The sequence below is a fragment of the Protomyctophum bolini genome (genome assembly GCF_963924005.1).
Source record: "Protomyctophum bolini genome assembly, chromosome: 10".
Lineage (NCBI taxonomy): Eukaryota > Metazoa > Chordata > Actinopteri > Myctophiformes > Myctophidae > Protomyctophum > Protomyctophum bolini.
Genome location: NC_137871.1, coordinates 16,613,388 through 16,636,102, shown reverse-complemented (window position 1 = coordinate 16,636,102; position 22,715 = coordinate 16,613,388). Strand labels below are relative to the sequence as shown.

General features: G+C 45.7%; 3 protein-coding genes across 5 annotated transcripts in view; 1 reads left to right on the top strand and 2 right to left on the bottom strand.

Annotated features, from left to right (window-relative positions):
• The window catches only part of dock2 (dedicator of cytokinesis 2), a 149,181-nt gene that overhangs the window by 53,631 nt on the left and 72,835 nt on the right, over positions 1 to 22,715 (bottom strand). The window lies entirely within an intron of this gene.
• insyn2b (inhibitory synaptic factor family member 2B) overlaps positions 975 to 22,715 on the top strand; it is a gene marked incomplete at both ends in the record, with an annotated part of 26,270 nt that continues 4,529 nt past the window's right edge. The window contains 2 exons of the mRNA XM_080774343.1: positions 975 to 2,509; positions 7,094 to 7,168. Of these exons, the coding sequence (XP_080630469.1) occupies positions 975 to 2,509; positions 7,094 to 7,168 (1,610 nt within the window). The remainder of the gene's footprint in view (positions 2,510 to 7,093; positions 7,169 to 22,715) is intronic.
• On the bottom strand, positions 10,491 to 14,660 carry LOC308322752 (ATP-dependent DNA helicase PIF1-like). 2 transcript variants are annotated; one of them, XM_080774163.1, is made up of 4 exons: positions 13,190 to 14,660; positions 12,281 to 13,008; positions 11,934 to 12,024; positions 10,491 to 11,784 (listed from the first exon to the last, which is right to left on the bottom strand). In XM_080774163.1, exons 1-2 carry the CDS (start codon positions 14,606 to 14,608, stop codon positions 12,997 to 12,999), a joined length of 1,431 nt encoding a protein of 476 aa, XP_080630289.1. In that variant the 5' UTR covers positions 14,609 to 14,660; the 3' UTR covers positions 10,491 to 11,784; positions 11,934 to 12,024; positions 12,281 to 12,996. The 2 variants fall into 2 exon arrangements, with proteins under 2 accessions (XP_080630289.1, XP_080630288.1); XM_080774162.1 differs by having other exon boundaries at positions 10,491 to 12,024.

Below are 22,715 nucleotides of genomic sequence, written 5' to 3'. Positions count from 1 at the left end.
CTCATCCGCTTCTTTGTCTCTGCATAATGTTGCCTCTGATTAAGTCGGGTTCGGTATCTCACTTCTCTGTTGTACAGAGAAGTGAGATAGATTGCCAGTCAGTGCACACTGTGGTTCTGTTAAAATATTCTGCCAATGTGTGAGAGCTGTTTTTAATTCCGATGAAAGATGCACAGGCACTGTGCATCGTCAGTTAACTTACTGAAAAATGATCTCCTGTCATCAGTGCGCCTTTGAAGTTAATGTGTAACATAATCTTATATCTTACACAGAATGTTATTGTTTTCAAGACTTACACCGTATACTGTACACTATTTTGAAGACCTATTGTTTTTCAGTTCCCGACGCTGCTAGATGAGATTAAGAGTAAAAACATCACCAGACATTGGTTGCTTCCTGATCCTGAGCCATGTTGCACTCTGGTGTAATCAGCAGTTGATATAGTTGCATTGATTTGGTCAGTGGGTGCATTTCGCTTGTGCTCAGAGCTTTTATAAGGTGCTTTATCTGCCTAATGTTAGGGCTATACTCAACAATCTGACCATTTGTTCTTCTGTCGACCTCTCTTTCTCCCTACTTCTCTCTCTTTCTACATCTTGCTGCAGCAGATTGAACGTGAAAGGAGCAGAGAATATATCCAACTCGGCATATAGAACAAGCTTTGACAGTGATGTCCAATCAAAAGCCGTTAAACCAAGGAGGATGGACTTTTATGGAAGGACATTGGGACATTATGGCCAATGAAGCAATGGAGCTCGCACCATTTCTTCTTTATTGGCAATTGAATTCCTATCTCCCACTATCACATGCAACCTAACCGACGCTGCCTCACACAGACGCACAGACACTGGATAATCAAAGGCTGATAAGGTCTCCCGGCTCTACTGGACTAAACCTGCTGACGTTGTCTGATGTCACTCAGTGGCCTCACACATTTCAGCTCCTCAGGGGGCTGAGCCAATCGGCTGAGGACTATGGGCAGGAGGGTGGCCGACCACACCAATCCAGTGCCTGCCCTTGGGCTGCCCCTGGCGGGAGGGCGATGGGGCCCGCTGTGCAGTGTGGGGGTGCAGACCTCCCCTGGACTCAGGTCCCTTCCCTCCATCAAACGACACGGCAGCCAGCCAATCGCCATGCAGCGTCAGCTCACAAAGGGAACAGACAGATCCACGGCAGCGGAGAGCAAGGGAGCCGTCAGGGGTAACAGCAAAAGTCTGCCCGTTTCCAAGGAGACCTCCCAGAACGAGATCAACAGCCTGACACAGGACGACATGGGGTCACAGGGGTCAGAGGGCGGCATTTACTGCCAGATCAAAACCCTGCGGGCCAATCCCAAAGACACTAGGGACAAAAGGACAGCTCGGTACGTCAACGGCAGTATAGTAGCACCTGAGGTGGTGGGAGGGGTTTGCAGCGAGGGCAGCGAGGGGGCTGAGCCAATAGGGGAGCAAAGGAGGGTCCAGTCTCTACGAGGAGAAAACCATCGCTCGGCTTTAAAGGCAGGGGGCACGTGCACGACAGTGCACGCCACCCCGCCTCGGCCCTGTCGAATGACGACCACCTCCTCGCCCCGTCTGTGTGGGACATGTGGGAGGAGACAATCACAGGTACAGCCTTGCACGAGTGCCTGCAGCCGGCGTACTACCGATCCAATAACGGCCAGTCAGACTTTGCCGAATCCACGTAAGCACTCTGTCACCCCCACCCAGTCGAGAAGAGACTCCCCCCTCCTGAACGCCAGTCACCACACCAGGACCGCGCACATATCCACACAAACATCCGTCTCGACTCACTCTCACATACCTCATGCATCACACACCATACCAAAAGCACACAGTTCACATGGAAATCACTCGTCATATGCTCACTACAAAACTAAAGACAATAAGCGACAACCAAGGCCCCATTCCACAGACTTAACGCACTACAAAGACACAGCCACGCAAACAACAGACATACACGTGCACAACACAGAGAAGAACACAAGCACGACACACACACAACGAACGCAGACACCTTCCACAGACGTGATGGGCCTCTATTCCCAGGAACAAAACGCGGCCATGGACCAAAATGATGGCGAAAGGGTGCACCAACACACTAACAAGCATGCACACCAACAGCGTCACACAGCGCCCCCCCTTGATCCAAACTCTAGCAGCGGCACCAGCCCACCTGCTCCCGGCCAGAACAACTCGGGAGTGGCCAAGATGGCCACCCCCGTGTTGCAAAACCCGGAACCAACGACCACAGAACCGGTCAAGCCAGTGGAGCGTACAAATGAGGCGGCCATGTCGCTGGACCGCAGTCGGGCTGCGGCCTGCACGACACATTCCAGAGCCCAATGCAATGGAGCCCCCGGCGGTTTGCGCAGCGTGGGGGGTGCACCGGGCGGGCTGGAGGGGCGACTGCAGAGCGTGGAGGAGAACCTGCTGTCCAACCAGGAGAAGATCAAAGTGCTCCTCAACGTTATCCAAGATCTGGAGAAGAGCAAGGCCCTCAGTGAAGGGTAAGACAGTCATGCATAATAGGGGTGTTGGGGGGGTTGGTGGGAGTTACAGAGGATGGAGTAGAGTGAGTCAGGGGTTCTCAACGTCTGTGGCCGGGGACCCCCGGAGATGCTTTGGCAGTGTCTCGGGGGTCGCGACCCACGGGTTAAGAACCCATGGAGTGAGTGACCAAGGTAAAGCATACAGGGTTTTCACTTTTCTTACTGGAATATACAGTGACAAGCTTTCAACACCCGGTAATTGAATTTAAATGTCAGACCTATAGAGGATTGCAGAAGTGTGTGTGTGTGTGTGTGTGTGTGTGTGTGTGTGTGTGTGTGTGTGTGTGTGTGTGAACGTGTGTGTGTGTGTGTGTGTGTGTGTGTGTGTGTGTGTGTGTGTGTGTGTGTGTGTGTGTGTGTGTGTGTGAACGTGAACGTGTGCCCGAGATAGAGAGCGCAGCTAAGTCCTGTGGGAGGATTACAGACTGTTATGTAGCCATACAGTCAATAGCAGCATCTCCTCTTGAACTGAACTGACATCTGCTATGGTTCCCAGTCTGCACAGTAACACCATTCAGCCACAACCCAGATCCTATATGGCCTCAAAAACACAGTCTGTCTCTCCCTCTCTTTCTCTGGATCTTGGATCCTTCATCCTCTTCCACCCCCCTCCCTCCACCACACACATCTCCATTGTCTCATCTCTGTTGATTTGTTAATCCTTTCCATCATACCCCCTTCTTCCTTCCAGCCATCCTCCTCCTTCAATAACATCCACCTCTCTTCTTTCTCTCCCTCCGTCATTCTCTCTCTCTCTCTGCACCTCTATCTAGATATGAATAAAGTCACGCGCACGCACGCACGCACGCACGCGCACGCACACGCACACACACACACACACACACACACACACACACACACACACACACACACACACACACACACACACACACACACACACACACACACACACACACACACACACACACACAACCTGCGGCCACGCTTTCATATTCTGAGCAGTCCTTTCTCTCCTTCCTCTGACAACCTGTCCATCACATACTCCTCCCCCTGCTGTCAGTCTGCTATTGTTTCCTCTCGTTCACCTGCCTGTCCATCTCTAGGTCTGCCCCCCCCAGGCCATCATTTCACCTCTGCTGTCTTCAACATCTCTCTATACCTCACAGCTCAACTCTCTCACCTTGTTTCTCATGCCTTCACCACCCCATCTCTCTTGCTATTCTTCCATCTCTCAGGTCTCTCTCAAGCAACCGCTTTATTTCTGTGTGTACAGGGATGAGTGACACATTAAAGGTAACACCAAATGTCTAAGTAAATGTCTTACTAAGGTGTTACTGTTGGGCTGTACCTTAAGGTGTTGGGCCTCACAGCTTATGGCATACATTGTACAAGTCTCTCTGGAACTCTGGTGAAGGGATGGAAAATAAATGTCATATTCATCAAAGCATTCTCTGCCCCCTCATGCTCTGCATCTGGATGGCATTGGGGGCACTGTCATCCTGGAAAAGAGCATTCCCATCAGAGTAGAAATATTTCATCATTGGATAAAGGTGATCACTGCATTGATTTGCAGTGACCCTTTTCTCTAAAGTGCAAGTGGAAAATAATCATACAGAATCTGATTCTGAACTGGGGAAGGGACCCCCCACCCGCACAAGCATTTGGAATATAGCAATTGAATCTCTCCTTGATTACTCGCCTTGATGCCTTGACGTCCAGCACCTGGCCTAAATACACCTGGATTCCACACAATCCTCTCTGTGGAATATAGGCATTCACTTTAGTTTAGCTCGTTTCCGCAGATAAATATTGTGGAAAAGGTGTGAGCTTTTAAAAAATATATATATTTTCACTTCACTGTCACTCCCCAAAACATGTGGGGACCTCCCTGGGCGCCCCGACCCACAGGTTGAGAATCACTATGCTGACTCACTCCTTACATATTGGACTAATGCCACAATAACAAAGTCTCCTGTCATTTTGATCCAAAATAGAGGTCAGCAGCAGAGCCTGCTCAGCATATTTATACAAGCATCATCAAAAATGACAGATACCTCTAATACCAGGCTAATCCCTATCAGATTACCATATAAGATGTGCAACTCATATTTCAGCAGCTCAGCAAGTCTATAGTCTACACTGGTTACGCACTGTTCCCAGTGTGTGTGTGTGTGTGTGTGTGTGTGTGTGTGTGTGTGTGTGTGTGTGTGTGTGTGTGTGTGTGTGTGCGCGCGCACGCGCGCGCATGCTTGCGTGATTGCGTGTTTATTATGTTTAGATGCATCGCTTAACTGGGAGCAAGACAGACAAAAACAGAGAAAGAGCTCGGAGACAGTGTAAAAAAGAGGGAGACAAAAAATAGAAAGCGAAAAAGAGAGGGAGAGGGAGAGAGAGAGAGAGAGAGAGAGAGAGAGAGAGAGAGAGAGAGAGAGAGAAAATGGGGGAAAGAGAGAGCATGTGTCAGACACTGTGCCAAAAATGAAAGTACTCTGTGTTGGCTGCTGTAATGAAAGTGTCAGCTGGGCTGAGAGGTTGCCACTGTGTTCTCCCACATCAGATATTCACGTCCCCTCCTGCTGTTGCACTCTTTGATCAAGATTCGTGGAGAGAACAAAGTCATGACAATCACGCCACCATCTCTCTCAGTTTAATTAACGAGATGTATTTTACCTATCAAACTAGTCCTTCCTCCACGTTAAGTAGTTTGGGAAGCCCAAAAAGTCTTGGCAAAAATAAATCTATGTAATTGCAGAGAGGCAACAGTGCGGTTTTAAAATCTCATCTCGTATGGGCGGTTAATCTGTGTGTCGTTAGACTGTGTACCAAATTTCAAACTTGATGATACTGCTATCATGGGGGGTGCTTTCATAATGAGAGAAATGTGTCATGTTCAACACACCCTGTGCGTGTAATTTATAGCGAGGGAATGCATTAATTGTCACTGAAACATGCGCTAATAGAAGCAGGAGTGCATGGGGTGGTTCCTGCGGCACTGTGTGTATGTGTGTGTGTGTGTGTGTGTGTGTGCGTGCGTGCGTGCGTGCGTGCGTGTGTATGTGTGTGTGTGCGCGCACGTGCGTGAGAGCGTGCGTGCGTATGTGTGTGTGTGTGTGTGTGTGTGGAGGGGGGGGGGGGGGGGGGGTGCGTGTGTGGGAGTCCCTTAAGAACATCTTTCATCCTGCCTGAACATTTGCACTTTGCACTACCCATAAATATTTATATCTCAGTATACAGCATGCAGTATGTGTATACAGTATACGTTTATATCTACTGCTATATAAACAAACGCCCATTTCTGTCAGTTTGAGCCTAGTATACTGCGACTGCATACAAAAACTCACACCCACGTATTATAATGTATTCAAACATGTGTATTATTGTTATTATTATTATTTTGTTCTTTCTTTCCACTTTTATGTATTTACTTTTCATTTGCCATTAAATGTGTACTATGTTAAATAAAAGGGAGTTCGGGCATCTAGTACGTATGGCTCGTGTGCGTCTCCCTAGAGAGGTCTTTGGGGCACGTCCAGCTGGGAGGAGGCTTTATGGGACATGCCAAGGACCAGATAGGGGGGATTTGAGATCCTCCAGTAGCTAATGTGACCCAGCAAAGGGATGTCTGGGACCTGACTACGGATAATCAGATAAAGGTGGATGAATGGATGGATGGATGGATAGAAAAAGAGATCTGACACCTGACCAGAAATGGGGAGATTGGGGGTGTGCAGTTACTTTGGTGAAACTTCCTGGGAGTTAATAGATATGGAGTTAATGACATCAGAGAAATCCATACTGTGTGAAGTGGTGAGTCACAGAAATGTGCTCAATAATAGGAGGTTTCCCAATTCTTTTCTAATTGTCTGCACTTCCTGGCACTCGTATACTGCTCCACTGGGTCGAAGGCTGCTGTGCTAAATCGAAGTGAGGGCACCCATCGCCAGCCATCTGGCATTACACGGGCCAAACCAAGTAGACAAATCATTAAAAAAATGAAATACTATTTGGCCTTTCATTCAGAAATGTACTGAGCCAAAACGAATGCTACACGTCTAAATCCTCTCAGTTTAAGTGTCACAGTTTAACTTAGCATTGTTAGTTTAACTGTAACTAAATAAACACTAATTTAACTTTCAAAGTTTAAAGCACCAGTCCACATGTCACCTATGCAACAAATTGCAAGGTGTGGAAACGGACGAAAGAAATTGCAGTGGTCTAGACTAGACTGACCAGTTGAAGACCGGTACAATTTGAGGATACTGGTTGCAAGTATTTTCAAACATGTTTGGGGTCATTCTAACGTCTACTCAGGCTTTTGTGAGCACCCCAGACAGTTTTTAAGTTGCTTGATTTAGTATTTAGATATTCATTTTAAAAGATTTAAAAGATACACCCCCTATATAAACCCATTATGAATAAATATATATATTCATTGAAATGTGTGAGGAGCCCAATTACTTTTTTGGGGGAAATGTAAAATATCCCTGTAACTCTCAGAGTAAAATGTTGCCATGTGAATATAATAGCCCCATTCCGCCCACAATGTTTGACTGATTTATATTTGATTAATTCTTGTTACAGTCGCTGCTCCTATAGGACTGGACAGGACATCAATAACTGCCCCACCTGCCAGAAGACAGCATGCATCATCTACAGGTATACTGTATAAGTCATCTTCTTCACTCAGAATAACATTAAAGAGTATGGACACCATACAAGCTCCTCCTAAAGAGCACAAGTCTACATCATTTTTCATTCTAGTAGTATTGATTTGAGTCAAGCTTGTTTAAACAGTATACAGTGTATGTACTGTACAAGCTAATATCAGAGTCTTTGCTGACTGTCTATCTCTCTCTCTCTCTCTCTCTCTCTCTCTCTCTCTCTCTTATTGTCCATCTCTCTCCAACCATCTCTTAGTAATAATTGCATTATTCATACGTCCTGACTTATTAATGCCATGGACTGAAAGTCACCCAGCTACATCAAAACACATTCCGCATATTGGAGACAACACATGAAACAATGTGCAGTGGCTCTCACACAAATTAATTCACAGCCTACAGTAAGTGATAATTCTTATTTTGAAGTAATTTTACAGTCCAGCTCCATCACCCCTGCTGTGTTGCCCAATAATTGCACAATTCATAGATCCTCAAACACAAAGCTCTGATTCTCATATACAGTAGCGTTAGCAGCACACTTCTTGCTTTTTGTCTAATCCTTTCATGGGATAAACCAGCTCATCTTCTTTTTTCACATTGTGGCGTCTCTGTCTCATGTTTGTTTGTATTCTAACTTTCTTCTGATCATCTAAACATATTGTAAACGTCACTCCCCCATGACTAATCTCCTAAATCATTTGCCAGGCCACATCTATTCCTCCCATTCCCCCCAATAGATAAAGCAATAGATCTAAGATCTAAGTAAACATTGTCAATCATCTTTATCTGTTGCATCTGTGATAAAGGAACCAGAAGTAGTAGGAACCAGTACACATTATCTCTTGAGTCATGTGATGAATATACATGTATAATTCAGATTTTTCATATTCCATTCAGATTATAATTACCTTCCAGAATTGCAGGTTTGGTCAATGCAAAAATGCCAAAAATCACGAACAAATAGTCTGATCAATCCCAAATGTGAATCACACATTGAGGGAGCCAAACACAATTTCAGTTAGACCCATAGACAAATGTTGCTGTTTCTTGCAGGAACATTTCTATCCGCTCAATTGTTTTTTTGAGTTGTATGGTGGGTTTGTTCATGTGCTAGAAGTTGTTTTTGAGACATATTTCACAATACAATGCGAGTGATTGGAATCATCATATCTGCGTTATTGCTCTCAAAGCAGAGAAGAAATAGATGAAGATTATGATCATCATGCCCATGTACAGTAGCTACTACTGTATATCACCGAAAATTCGACCCTATAGATCAACATCACTTTCAGTATATTCTGTAGGCCAATTAGGTGCTGCTCATTAGGTTTTTACAGTGTACTTTGTGTTAATACATTGCCATGAGGATAATTGTTGGCCAGCCTGCATCCAAAGACAGCGCCAGCAAACGTATTTATACTAATGTACTAAGCATAATCTGGCTTTGAATCTACTTTTAGTTGGCTATGTGTGGACATAATTTAGTTTCGTTGTAGTCATTTAGTTGTTAAGGGCAGCGTTCAAATGTAGAGCTTGAAAAATATAGCAATAAAACACAATGATAAAGAACAGAAAGAGAAGATCAAAACACCAATACAAATCTATGGTGGGAGCTTAAAACATGACCCTATAGGGCTTTTATAACAAACCAATGATCTCACTTCAAAGCAAACAAAAGCAATCAGATTCTGGATTCAACATGTCTCCCAAGTCATATGATGAAGACACATTATTCAGAACAGGCTATTTTATCTCTCCGGTTTGCTCCCAAATCAAACCCCTCTTCCCAGCTCGCCTATGCACCTATCTCTGCTCCATCTTTTATTTTCATCTCTCATCATTTTCATCTCCATGTCTCTCGGTGCCTTCGCTGTTCATCCACACAGAATTCTGCCGTCGATATACCCACTCAGTCCGTCTCCTGTGGAACGTCGTAATTAAACACAGCAGGAGGGTCCGTATACCCACCCAATGAGTGCTAATGAATACTGAGGGGAATGGGGACGGACAGACAGACACATTCAATACTCTCCCCAAAACAAACCTCAAGCCTGTATATAGAGTAGTCTACAGTACTCACACACACACACACACGCACACGCACACGCACACACAGTATGCGCACTGTATACCCACAACGGTCTTCTGTCATAATCACCTTCCATGCATACTGTAGTACTGGAGGACACACAAATACCTGCACAACATATACATTAGTATAAACAATACTATTGACTCGTATTCAGAAAGCACACACACACACACACACACACACACACACACACACACACACACACGCGCACACACACACACACACACACACACACACACACACACACACAGTATGCGCACTGTATACCCACAACGGTCTTCTGTCATAATCACCTTCCATGCATACTGTAGTACTGGAGGACACACAAATACCTGCACAACATATACATTAGTATAAACAATACTATTGACTCGTATTCAGAAAGCACACACACACACACACACACACACACACACACACACACACACACACACACACACACACACACACACACACACACACACACACACACACACACACACACACACACACACACACACACACACGTTACTGCAGCGCCACAATCATCAGGATATACTGTACTGTAGGCCCACAGAGACAATAGCAGTGATTTCCTGCGGGGTAGAAAAAGCACCATTCCATGAACCGTTTATTTTAAGCCAAATAAAACATGCATCCAGAAATACATTTCCCTTGATGTAAATCACAAAGGACAATGGAAGTGCTTTACTGTATGCAAATCTATTGCATGCAGACGCATAATACTCCAGATCGGTACATGTTACCCAGCTCCTTTTGTAATTGCATATACACTGAGATCAGTTTTCAACTGATCACAGATCAGCTGTAAACCGCGTACTTCTAGTCTTTCAGTCTCCCATCACCTGGCCCTCTCCTTTATCACTGATTTCTGCCGCCCTGGTCTTATTGATGGGAGGTTCTTTCATGTTCCACATTGCTCTCTCCCTCTCGTCTGCACTCTCTCTCTCAGGATAAAGCCGATCAGTGCAATTCCATTATATCTGCTATGTTACTCATGAGATGACACGTGCACACGTGCACACTCATACAAACGCTGTGTGCAGTCAGTGTGACTGTGAAGGCATGCAGGAAACGCACGAAACGCACGCACGCAGGCGCACGCATGCAAGCACGCACGCACGCAGGCGCACGCACATACACATGCACACTCACAAAAAGATTGTGTATGTATATATACTAGAATTTCGCGGGCCTTCGGCCCGCTCATCCTAGCGGCGCGCAGCGCAAATTGGAGGAAGGAAATTGTGGGAGGTAGACAAAGTCACAACATTTAAAATGTTGGTCTCAGTGTATTTGTAGGAAATAATTGTCATGGCTGGTTCTTGCGTTGACAAACATGCGGAGCAGGAGACGTGCGAAAGATGAACAATATATGATTTATTAAATAATAGGCCTATATAAGGAACTAAAATGAACTGCAGTACTTAACATAACAAATTATATGGAATGTGTAGTCAGTGAGTGAGTGGTGTAGGTGTAGTGTATGGATGTGTGATACATGGTGTGGTGCATGTGTGGATGGAAAGAACAATCAAACAAAGGAATGGAGGCATGGAGGCTAATGAAGGGAGTGGAGGCAGCAGGTCTGGCTCCTCTGGATCTCTCTTCTCAACTGGGATGAGTGTGGTATTTATGGCCTCTGGGAGACACCGGGCCCAGGTGCTCTCCCATCAGCCATCGGGCCAATGCCCTACCCAGGCTCACCTACAGGATGAAAGTTAGGCAATAGGCAGGCACATCCACTACTCAGTATGTGTGTGGGGTATCACACCCCCCCCCCCCCTTAAAGTCGTGGTCCCAATAGGAACCATGACTGTCCATTTATCCTACATACATTTACTATACATCAAATTAATTAACATGTTACATTTTACAATTAAGTGCACTATATTCATCAAATGTATACCTAAGGTTAATTAACGAAAATGTCCCACTAATCAAAAGATTTTACATTTTACAATGAAGTGCACTATATCATTTTTAACATGTTAGATACACTACTACAATACTTCAAAGTGTAAAACACCCTTAGAGCCTTGGCCTTGCAACACCTGGACCCTCCTCCCCCCCCAACAGTGAACACAGTTGTTGTGGAAAGGCCAACTTAGTAAAGGAACAATTATATTGGGCAGCTGATCCAGAGGAGGGCGTGGAGGAGTGGGGTGATGTGGAAGGGGTGTTTGTGGTTCCAGAGATTGTCATGGTTGAGCTTGTAGAAAAGGAGACAGAAAAGTTTGTCAGTAGAGCCTGAATAATGGGAGAAACATGTCCACCAGGGCAGACGTGAAACAAAGGATAGTGATTTGTTTGATCATAATCATGTTCAGGTTAGCATCAGTTTTATATTATTCAGAAATGACATGTGTAGAAATGACATATGTAGCAATGCAACAGTCTTACGTGAATGGGGATTGTAGGGCCAGGAAGCACAGCGCGAAGCAAGGCTTGAAAAACCACATTGGTAGTATGATGTTCCGGCTGTCTTTCTTTCTGCTTTATGGCATAGGTGAGAGCTTCTGTGGGAGCAAAGGTTGACAAAGTCAAAACATGTAAAATGTTGGTCTCAGTGTATTTTTAATGGAGTCTGAGTGTATTTGTAGGAAAGAATGTTAATGTTAACAGTGAACGCAGTTGTTGTGGAAAGGCCAACTTAGTAAAGGAGCACTTATATTGGCCAGCTGATCCAGAGGAGGGCGTGGAGGAGTGGGGTGATGTGGAAGGGGTGTTTCTGGTTCCAGAGATTGTCATGGTTGAGCCTGTAGAAAAGGAGACACAGATAAGGGATGACTCAAGCACAAAATGTGAGTGTTAATGTTAACAGTGAATAGTAAAAGAAGCTGCAGTTTTGGTCAGTAGAGCCTGCATAATGGGAGAAACATGTCCACCAGGGCAGACGTGAAACAAAGGATAGTGATTTGTTTGATCCTAATGATCTTCAGGTTAGCAGCAGTTTTATATTATTCAGAAATGACATGTGTAGAAATGACATATGTAGCAATGCAACAGCCTTACCTCAATGGGGATTGTAGGGCCAGGAAGCACAGCGCGAAGCAAGGCTTGAAAAACCACATTGGTAGTATGATGTTCTGGCTGTCCTTCTTTCTGCTTTATGGCATACGTGAGAGTTTCTGGGTTACCCGTCCTTGAGCTGGCAACATGAAGCTGTCCGTGAGTGAAGACAGGGGACGAAAGCCAGACCCCCACTCTTGTAAGTGTGTGTCCTTGGGATTTGTTGATGGTGGTGGCAAAAGCGGTGCGGACTGGAAACTGCCGTCTGGCCCACACAAAGTAGGAATGTTAATGTTGAGGATCAGCAATGAACTTGATTCTAGGGATCAGGACTTCCTTTTGTGTGGCTGCAATTTTGCATAGCAGCAGTTTGTAATCAACATGTTAAATTGTACAATTAAGTGCACTATATTCATCAAATGTATACCTGAGGTTAATTAACGAAACTGTTCTACTAACCAAAATCTTTTACATTTGACAATCAAGTGCACTATGTCATTTTTAACATGTTAGATACACTACTACAATAGTTCAAAGTGTAAAACACCCTTAGAGCCCTGGCCTTGCAACACCTGGACCCTCCTCCCCCCCCAACAGTGAACACAGTTGTTGTGGAAAGGCCAACTTAGTAAAGGAACAATTATATTGGGCAGCTGATCCAGAGGAGGGCGTGGAGGAGTGGGGTGATGTGGAAGGGGTGTTTCTGGTTCCAGAGATTGTCATGGTTGAGCCTGTAGAAAAGGAGACACAGAAAAGTTTTGGTCAGTAGAGCCTGCATAATGGGAGAAACATGTCCACCAGGGCAGACGTGAAACAAAGGATAGTGATTTGTTTGATCATAATGATCTTCAGGTTAGCAGCAGTTTTATATTATGTGTAGAAATGACATATGTAGCAATGCAACAGCCTTACCTCAATGGGGATTGTAGGGTCAGGAAGCACAGCGCGAAGCAAGGCTTGAAAAACCACATTGGTAGTATGATGTTCTGGCTGTCCTTCTTTTTGCTTTATGGCATAGGTGAGAGCTTCTGGGTTACCCGTCCTTGAGCTGGCAACATAAAGCTGTCCGTGAGTGAAGACAGGGGACGAAAGCCAGACCCCCACTCTTGTAAGTGTCTGTCCTTGGGATTTGTTGATGGTGGTGGCAAAAGCGGTGCGGACTGGAAACTGCCGTCTGGCCCACTCAAAGTAGGAATGTTGAGTATCAGAAATGAACTTGATTCTAGGGATCAGGACTTCCTTTTGTGTGGCTGCAATTTTGCACAGCAGCAGTTTGTTGTTGAGGGTTCTCAGGAAAAACAGTTTGGTGCCATTGCAGAGTCCGTCTTTGGGGCTGATGTTGCGGAGTAGCATCAAGGGCATTCCAGGCTTGAGGGTGATGAGGTGCCTGGGAAATCCACTGGGGCAGAGGGTGTTGAGATATTCCACGTTGAACCGCCGTCTGTCTTGGTCGTTCTCCAGGGTATCGGCACTGCTCAGGTTGGTTGACAGACCTGGTATCCAGGTTTCCATTAGGTCGTTGATGGTGTCCACGTCCTTGTTGGTAGGGGCAAGCACTGATCGGCCATCCAGCCAGCCGGTAGTAGTGAAGTTGTTGGGCATATTGGGAAATATTGTTTGGCAAAACATTTTCATGGAGCGCTCCTCTGCTGTGTGGTCATTCTCTGTGTTGCTTTGAATGTGGAAATACCTGTCATCTGGGATGTGGATGAAGTTGTTTGCATCGTTGGCTGTACCATCACCAATGCTGAGAGTCCATTGGTCAAAGTCCTTCAGGTGTTGGTTTTCACTGGCCCTGACCCGCATGTTCTCTGTGAGGCTGGAGACTTGGAAGTGTTGCCAGAGGCCTGAATTATTGAGGCAGCTGTTGACGATTTGGGCAGGATTAGCCCCTTGAACCACTGGAAGACACTGGCGGAAGTCGCCGGCCAAGATGAGGATTTTCCCACCAAATGGACAGTCTGGCTTGTTCATCAGGTCTCTCAGAGTGTAGTCAAGTCCCTCCAGCAGGAAGCGGTGCAGCATGGTTGCTTCATCAATGAGCAGGAGGCGTGCCCGTCGCACCAGCCTGGCTAGGCTGCTTTGAGCTGTGATGTGGAAGGGTGTGTGTTCTGTTGGGTGGAGAGGTGCTTTCATCCGTGAATGGAATGTTCTGCCTAGGTGTAGGAGTTGTGCAGCAATGCCAGTAGTTGCCATGGCAAGGGCAATACAGCCACCGGGTTCCAGACTGCGCACAGCGTCCAGCAGTGCATTGAGCAGGAAGGTCTTACCACAACCGCCACGTGCTGATATGAAGAGTTGTAAGCTGGCCTGTTGCTGGACTGCCGTCATGACAGTGTTGTAAATCTGTTGTTGAGCAGCAGTGAATTGTGGAATGGTTGCCTGTACGTTGGAATCTGTTGTTGAGCAGCAGTGAATTGTGGAATGGTTGCCTGTACGTTGGCTTTCAGCTGGGCCACATCATAGTCCAGCTCCTCACGGATAAGCGTCTCTTCGATATTGACCAGCCCATGGACAGTGGCCTTTTCCTCATCTGTCATTTTATCCAGGTGGAAGTCTTGGAGGTCATGTTGATGTGACTGGAGGCGGACTTGCAGATCCAGTCTCACCATGGTTTTGAGTTGCTGGTCAGTGAAGGTTGTTGCACTCTGCTCTGCTCTCCGCTTGAAGTCATCTGTCCAGTCTGGCCAGAAGTCATTAAACAGGCTTGCAGGGTTGGCTGGTTGGCAGAAGATGAGGATGATGACGAATAGGGCACGAATCTGGGGGCAGAGGTGAGTGGCAGCAGCCTCGGTAAGGACAGTGGACCACTCTTGGTCATCATCCAACAGGCCAAGCTCCCTGCACACTGCCTGGTAGGTGTCAAGGCGGCTGCCGTTGACTGAGTAGAGGTCCTCAAAACTTATTTTCCCTTTGGAGTGGTCATTGTGGAGGAGCAGTCTCAGGTAGAACACATCTCCAGCTAGGGGGCTGATGGTGTGGACACGGCCAATGGAGAAAGCATTGTTTTTTCTGAGTTGCCACGTGTTGTTTTTGTAGGTGTATTTGTGAGGCATGTCAACATAGCGCTGCATGTTTGTGGGGTTGTAATCTGGACCCTTGTCTGCCTTTTGTTGAGCATTCAGTTTGAAGAAAGCAGTCAACTCTGTCTGTCTGCCCTGCTCCACCACATTCTCCTCATCACCCTCGGTGAAAACGACGTATTGCTCGTGTTCCAGATGCAAGCGGAGGACTTGAACAGGAGGCTTGTTGGCGGATATGGGGAATGCGAAGAGTTTCCAGCTGGCCTCACTTGACCCAACAGAACGCATGTCTTCATAGTCACTAATCTCATCACGGGCAGCCTGGGCGCCCTCCACCCCAACACAAACCATTGCACGGTCCGGCCCCTTGGTCACATATTTGTAGAGATATTTGGCAGCAAGTGCAGAGTTGCATACTTCTACATTGATGTGGCAGTTGTATCGGAGGCTGAGGTAGGGGTTGTAAGGCACTACCCAACTGTTGTTGATGTGGTTCTCTTTTTTTTTTGTAGTTCGGCCACCATCATCTGGAGAGCGACGGCGGTAGATAGGATAGGTTTTTTCGCCACCCACTGATGTTTGGTGCTGGAAGTGTTTGGGGAAGTTTTTCTTGCAGGCTTTGCTGTTGGAGTTGTCTATCTTCTCCATGCAGGGACTGTTGGGATGCTCTTGTCCACAGGGACCGTGGATCATGTTAGTAAGTACAATGTCCCACAGTGGCTGGCGCTTTGCTTTTTCTTGGGCAGAGATCCCATTTTCATGGGGGTCAGGGGGAAGTTCTGCAGAGACAATTTGATCCACTTGGGCTGGTGTGTTGGGTTTGTCCTGCTGTGCAAGAATGAGGAGAATGTGCGTGTGCGGCAAACCTCTTTTCTGAAATTCTGTGACCCAAAGGTTGCCAATGGCTTGGCCAAATATGTGTTTATTGACGAGGTCATCCATGAGCTGATCTTTCTTTAGTTTGAATACCCGGGCCACCAGGTCAGGTCGGTCTTGGGCTGTCTGGCCAGGGGTGAGGCCAGCTACGATCTCTGGCCAGTGAGGATTGCAGGTGACTGTGATGAAAAGGTCTGGCTTTCGCATGTGGCGGACTATGGCCATAGCGTCCTGGAACTTGCTGTGGTACCAGCGTGGACTGCCATGGAAAGAGCTAGCAAGGATGACTCTACCCACAGCATGTCCCTGCTCATTGTGGTGGACAGAGTGAGATGGAGCACTCTGTTCTCGTCTCCGCGCAGCCACAACCTGTTGTAGTTGTTTGTAGCTGTCAGCCCGTAATGTCTTCTGGTTCATGCGTTGCCAAGTCAGCCTCTGGTTCTCGCATGTTATCCAGGCATTGAGGATCCATTCTTGAAACAGTCTGCCTGCCTGGAAAAGGTAGTCGCTCGCAGTGTGACGAATGTTCATGTGATAGGCAAAGAACTCACGGGCTGTGAGCCTTTTTTCATTGTCCACATGCTTGAGAGCACAGTGCCAGCCAGATGTCCCATCAATGAAGAGGAGGGTGAAGTGGAGGGGCATGGCTTTGGGATGGTGGTCTGATATGATTTTCAGACCTCCACCACGTAAGTTGATGACCAGATCATGTGCCTGTTCGTTGGTGACAATTTGAAGTTCTTGGAGATTGGAGGGGGCATTGTAAACACCGGAATGTCCTCCCTGTGGCCTGGCTTCAGCACTTATGACAATAGTGCCTCGCTGTAATTGTTCTTCTGGGGTTTCAAGGATTTGCTTGAAATCTTGGACAAATATATTGTGCAGGTGAATAACTTGCTGCACAGTGTGTAGCAGCTGCTTCATTGTTTCCTTGTCAGCAGTGGATGTTCTGGCGGGGAGAGTCATGTTTGCAAATCTGGTGGTGATTTCCAGACTTGGGTCGAGGACATAAAGTTGGGCAAAGACAGCACCAGCACCAGGTTCTGGTTGGAGTGGCCCGATGCGCTGGAGTACCTTGCCTTGGAAAATGACAGTGGGAGTGAAGCATGTGAATGTTTTCTCTTTGACAGCTATACTGGAGAGGCAGACAGCGTTGTTGATGACACGGCTGTGTTTCCGAAACAGTTTTGCCTGAGGGTTATCGTCAAACCACAGTTTACTGATGGCCTGTGGGGGCGTAGGGAAGGCTGGTAGGTGAATCTTTCCATTCAAGCAGCAGATACTGGAGGTCTCATTTTTGAATGTGAATGCTCCACAGTGGTCACACACGCAGTTGAGTTGGCCAATACTCTGTGGTGTGTCGGAGAGTTGGTTGATAGTTAGTTGGCCGCTGAGAATCTGTGCAGTGCAAGTTGCAATTTTGGTAGCAACTTGTCGTCTTGCTGGCTGATGGGAACTGCCTGTGAAGGTAGATGGAAAGTATGGTGTGAAGTTCAGTTCATGAGTCATGCAATAAGTAGAATGTGGTCAGTAGTTCAATTCATGAGTCATGCAATAAGTAGAATGTGGTCAGTAAGTGAATGTGATGTTTTTGTTGAGGCAGGCAATGGAAATGTGTGGAGGCATTAAATTGAACTGTGTGTATGTGTTGTGTAGTGGGACAATGTGATAGAACTTTGCATTAGATTTATTGAGGTGAAAGTGTAGATGTGAGTGTACTGCGTTGGTTACCTGTGGTTTCTGCTGTGGCCATTGGCTGTGTTGTAGCCATGCGCTGCTGTTGCTTGTCTAGCTTATGCTGAGCTGAGAAATGAAGATGGGAGTGTATGTTACTATATTATACTATCTTCAGTACATGTCGGTATAACATACACACATATGCGTAATGCATTGAGGCAGAGGGCAACATATATCTGAGGCCTTACCTCTGGTCCGTCTCAGTCTGTCACGTGTTTTCTCCCGCCTGCGCTGAGCTGGGTATGGTCAGTAGTGTGTGTGTGGACACAGAGGTACAAAATGTTATCGACATGTTATGCAGAGATATGTAGATAGATGCACATACAGTGTGTCAGGATGCTCGGTACCAAGCAGTAAGGTTATATGAATAACAGAAGTCAGTACCTCTGGCCTCAGCCACGTCCAATGAAGGTGTTGGGGCCATTTGTGGAGGAGTGCTGCCCTGGTGTTGAGCTGTGAAGTGATGTATAGAGATATAGTATGAGTCATGTTGAGCACAGGGTGTGTACCCAATTAATGTAGGTTTATGATGAAGATACTGCAGTATCTGTGGAGAAAAAAATGCAGTGTATAGCATTGTGCTGTGCACAGTGTAGTTTTGAGCAAGTGTACCTGATACATCTTGTGCTGCAGCTGCTGGAACCAAGTGTTGTGTTGGGGCTGTTGGCGTGTGAGTGGCGAGGGAGGGTCCATGTAGTAGTTCAGCTGCTTGATGCATTTGTTTGCGTGTAGCTGTTGGCGATTGTAGTTTGGCACAGTATGTGAGTGTAGTGGACACAATGCATTACGGGTAAATTTGAGTGCAACATATGATGTGAATGCATTACCTCTGGTGTCATGCAGGTGCAAAATAGGGGTGTGGACCAGTTGTGGTGTAGTGGCGTCATCATGGCGTTCTGCTGTGAAGTGAGACAATAATCATCAGCAGTTGTCAACATAGTAACTTGTGCTGCTATGGCATGGTGCTGTGTGATGTGTCCCTGCCACCACACAGTAAATATAAAGGTGTCAGCGTAATGTGATGTGAGAGTGAGGGATGTGATGTGAGAGAGGGATGTGATGTAGTGGAGTGGTAAAAAGAAAGAAGTATGAGCTTTTGGTGGGGGGCGTGTGCAAGGAGGGTGTGTTTGTCATTGTGTTGTGGGCGCCATCACTGCAGTTGTCTGTGTGGTGAAGTCAGGGGGCGGGGACATGAAGAGTAAGTTGCTTTTTTGCACAGTATGTGAGTGTAGTGGACACAATGCATAAGTGTAAATGTGAGTGCAACATATGATGTGAATGCATTACCTCTGGTGTCATGCAGGTGCAAAGTAGGGGTGTGGAGCAGTTGTGGTGTAGTGGCGTCATCATGTTGTTCTGCTGTGAAGTGAGACAATAATCATCAGCAGTTGTCAACATACTAACTTGTGCTGCTATGGCATGGTAGTGTGTGATGTGTCCCTGCCACCACACAGTAAATAGAAAGGTGTCAGCGTAATGTGATGTGAGAGTGAGGGATGTGAGAGAGAGGGATATAATGTAGTGGAGTGGTAAAAATAAAGAAGTATTAAGTTTTGGTGGGGGGCGTGTGCAAGGAGGGTGTGTTTGTCATTGTGTTGTGGGTGCCATCACTGCAGTTGTCTGTGTGGTGAAGTCAGGGGGCGGGGACATAAAGAGTAAGTTGGTTACTTGTGGTGTGATGTTTGTAAATGGTGGTACACACACAGGGAAGGAGTATGTGTGTACAGTATGCACAGACGCACACATGTATTGTTCAGTGTGTGTGTTGATGTAAGGTTGTTAGAGCACATGTACCTTGTGCGTGGCGTTGTGCCGCAGCTGTGAGCAAGCGTTGCCGGGTGGCCTTTGGCGTTCGGTATGCAAGGGATGATCTTCGTTTCTTCGGCATAGTGTTGTAGGTAGCTGTAGTGTTTGAAGGAAGTGTTTTCTGCATTGATGACATAAAATCAGAATTGTTATTATGGTATTAGGCTAATGATGGCATTTGTGGCAACAGCTGAATTGTTAGCAGGCCTTATTTTCAGCATTGACAACATAAATACATGCAAGCAGCTGTTATTTTCAGCATTGACATTGTCAATACAGAATTGTATAGTAATCACTTGGAGACACACACACACACACACACACACACACACACACACCAGTGGTGTAGGTTGACTCTTGGAAAACACACGCAAGTTGTAGGCTAACACAGACGCACATACACGCATGTACTAATCACGCATGTTGTAGTTGCATTTGTCCAAAACAAACTTCAATTGAAATAAAATGAATGTTTTTTCATTTTCAGGTCATTAACGCATTTGTATAGTTATGATATTAATAATAGCATTAGCAGCTGTTATTTTCAGCATTGAAATTGTAAATCCAGAATGGTGTAGTAATCACTCTGACACACACACACACACACACACACACACACACACACACCAGTGGTGTAGGTTGACTCTTGGAAAACACACGCAAGTTGTAGGCTAACACAGACGCACACACACGCATGTGCCAATTACGCATGTTGTAGTTGCATTCGTCCAAAGCAAACTTCAATTGAAATTAAATAAATGGTTTGTCATTGTCAGGTCATTAACGCTTTTCATGAGACAAAAAAAATGAGAAATGCAATTGCATTGACATGTAATCTACCGATAATGACCTATATGTCCAGAGTTCTTAAATTAACATTGTTGGATTTTAACAGAAAGACAATGCCATAAATCAGTGAAAGTAAGTGACAGACTCAACAGTAGCACACAGCATGCAAGGCAGCGATGCATGCATGCAAACATGTTTCTCCAGCTGAGATGTAGGCCCCATTTGGAATGTCCGTTGTACAATGGGGTAATACATGATTTGGCCTATATTGGCCTCGCTCTGCGCACAATGGTATTATAGAAGTGTTATCGTCCCGTGTTGAACGCACACACGTATGGCATACAGCGTTCCTGAATATTTTAGCATTGTGGGAGTGTCCATATGTTATTTATTTTTGCTGTGCGCAATTTGCTATTAAGCCCCTTGACCTGCGCATAACGATTAGACGTGGGTCTATCCAGCTCATAAACGCAAGAAGCAGATAAAGCACTGTTTGATTTTACAGTTGAGCGGCTCTGGGACGCTGCTGGAGGAGTGTTGGCAAGTCTGTTTATTATAAGTGGTTGTTTGATCTGTGAAGTTGCTTGTAAATATTGGTAGTTGTGGTTGCCTTTCTTGTTTGTGAAGGTTTCTCCTAATGTTGTTTAAAGCAGTGATCCTCACACAGCACATTCCCATGTGAAGGATACCCAGATGAATGCATTTGCCCAACTAAGGACGGCTAATAAAAAAATGTACTAAAAAATGTCCAGGATTACTTTTGAAAATAGCAGATGTACCAGCTCACAATGAGTCACATTCATTCATTAAAACTATGAACTGTGACTGCAGGATATGGCAGACTCACTATGTAGAAAATAATAACATGGCACTTCATTTGAAATAGGTTACAGACCCCAGTTATATGCGGGGTTTTTTTTGTTTGTTTTGTTATTAGACCTATTTACTTGTTTCTATGAGACATGGCAACAGCGCAGGAAAAAGCATCCACGTCTTTCATTTGTCAACCTTAAAAGAAAATAAAGACATCTCCACAATCCTTGGGAAGTTAGCTTTCATACGCTGTATCACACTTGATCCAAGTGTTGTTCAATAAAATGTCTGGCGTACTTCTGCAAACCATTGCTATTGTTCCACAGGCAGGAAGCCTGAGAGACAGTAGTTCCAAATGTTTGGGTCTGGCGTACTTCTGCAAACCATTTCTATTGTTCCACAGGCAGGAAGCCTGAGAGACATTTTTGGGTCACCACAGTGTGTAAAACTACTCCAGTGTGTTGTCTGTTATTATGAAGAACCCAACTGTCCAAAGCAAATAAATGTTAAATTTTGAAATAGGTTCCAGACCCCTGTTATATGCGGTTATTGTGGGTTTTTTGTATAGACCTATTTACTGGTTTCTATGAGACATGGCAACAGCGCGGCGGAAAAAGCATCCGTTTCTGAAATGTTGAGATTAGAAACGACCATAATTATTTCATTTCTCAACCTTTAAAAAAAATAGAAACATCTCCACAATCCTTGGGAAGTGAGCTTTCATACGCTGTATCACACTCGATCCAAGTCTTCTTAAATAAAATGTCTGGCGTACTTCACAGGCAGGGAGCCTGAGAGACAGTAGTTCCACATGTTTGGGTCACCACAGTGTGTAAAACTACTCCAGTGTGTTGTCTGTTATTAATATTATTATGAAGAACCCAACTGTCCAAAGCAAATAAATGTTAAATGCAATTGCATTGACATGTAATCTACCGGTTACAGTTCCAGACGAAGCAAACGTTGTAGATACACACAGACGCACAAACACACATGTTATGTTACCTGCAATGGTGGAAGACGACGTCGTGTCCAAGTGGCAGGTAAAGAGTAAAAGGGCCGTAGTGAGAAGTATCGTGTCCAAATGAGTTGTTCCCCTTGGTACCGCGGCAAAAGTGGCGTCAATGCGATGGTTAAAATATCCAATGCGGTTGTTGTGAAAGTGCGTGCAATGAGCAATGTGTTCCCCTTGGTACCGCGGCAAAAGTGGCGTCAATGCGATCGTTAAAAATTCCAATGCGATTGTTGTGAAAGTTCAGAAGTGTCGTGTCCAAGTGAGTTGTTGTTGGTACATGAATGGAACAGTTGTGTGTGTGTGTGGTTGTTGTGCTTGTTGGGGAGCCAATGGGAAGCCTGGCTCCAGGTTGCCAGGTTAGCGAATTCTAAGCGAGTTG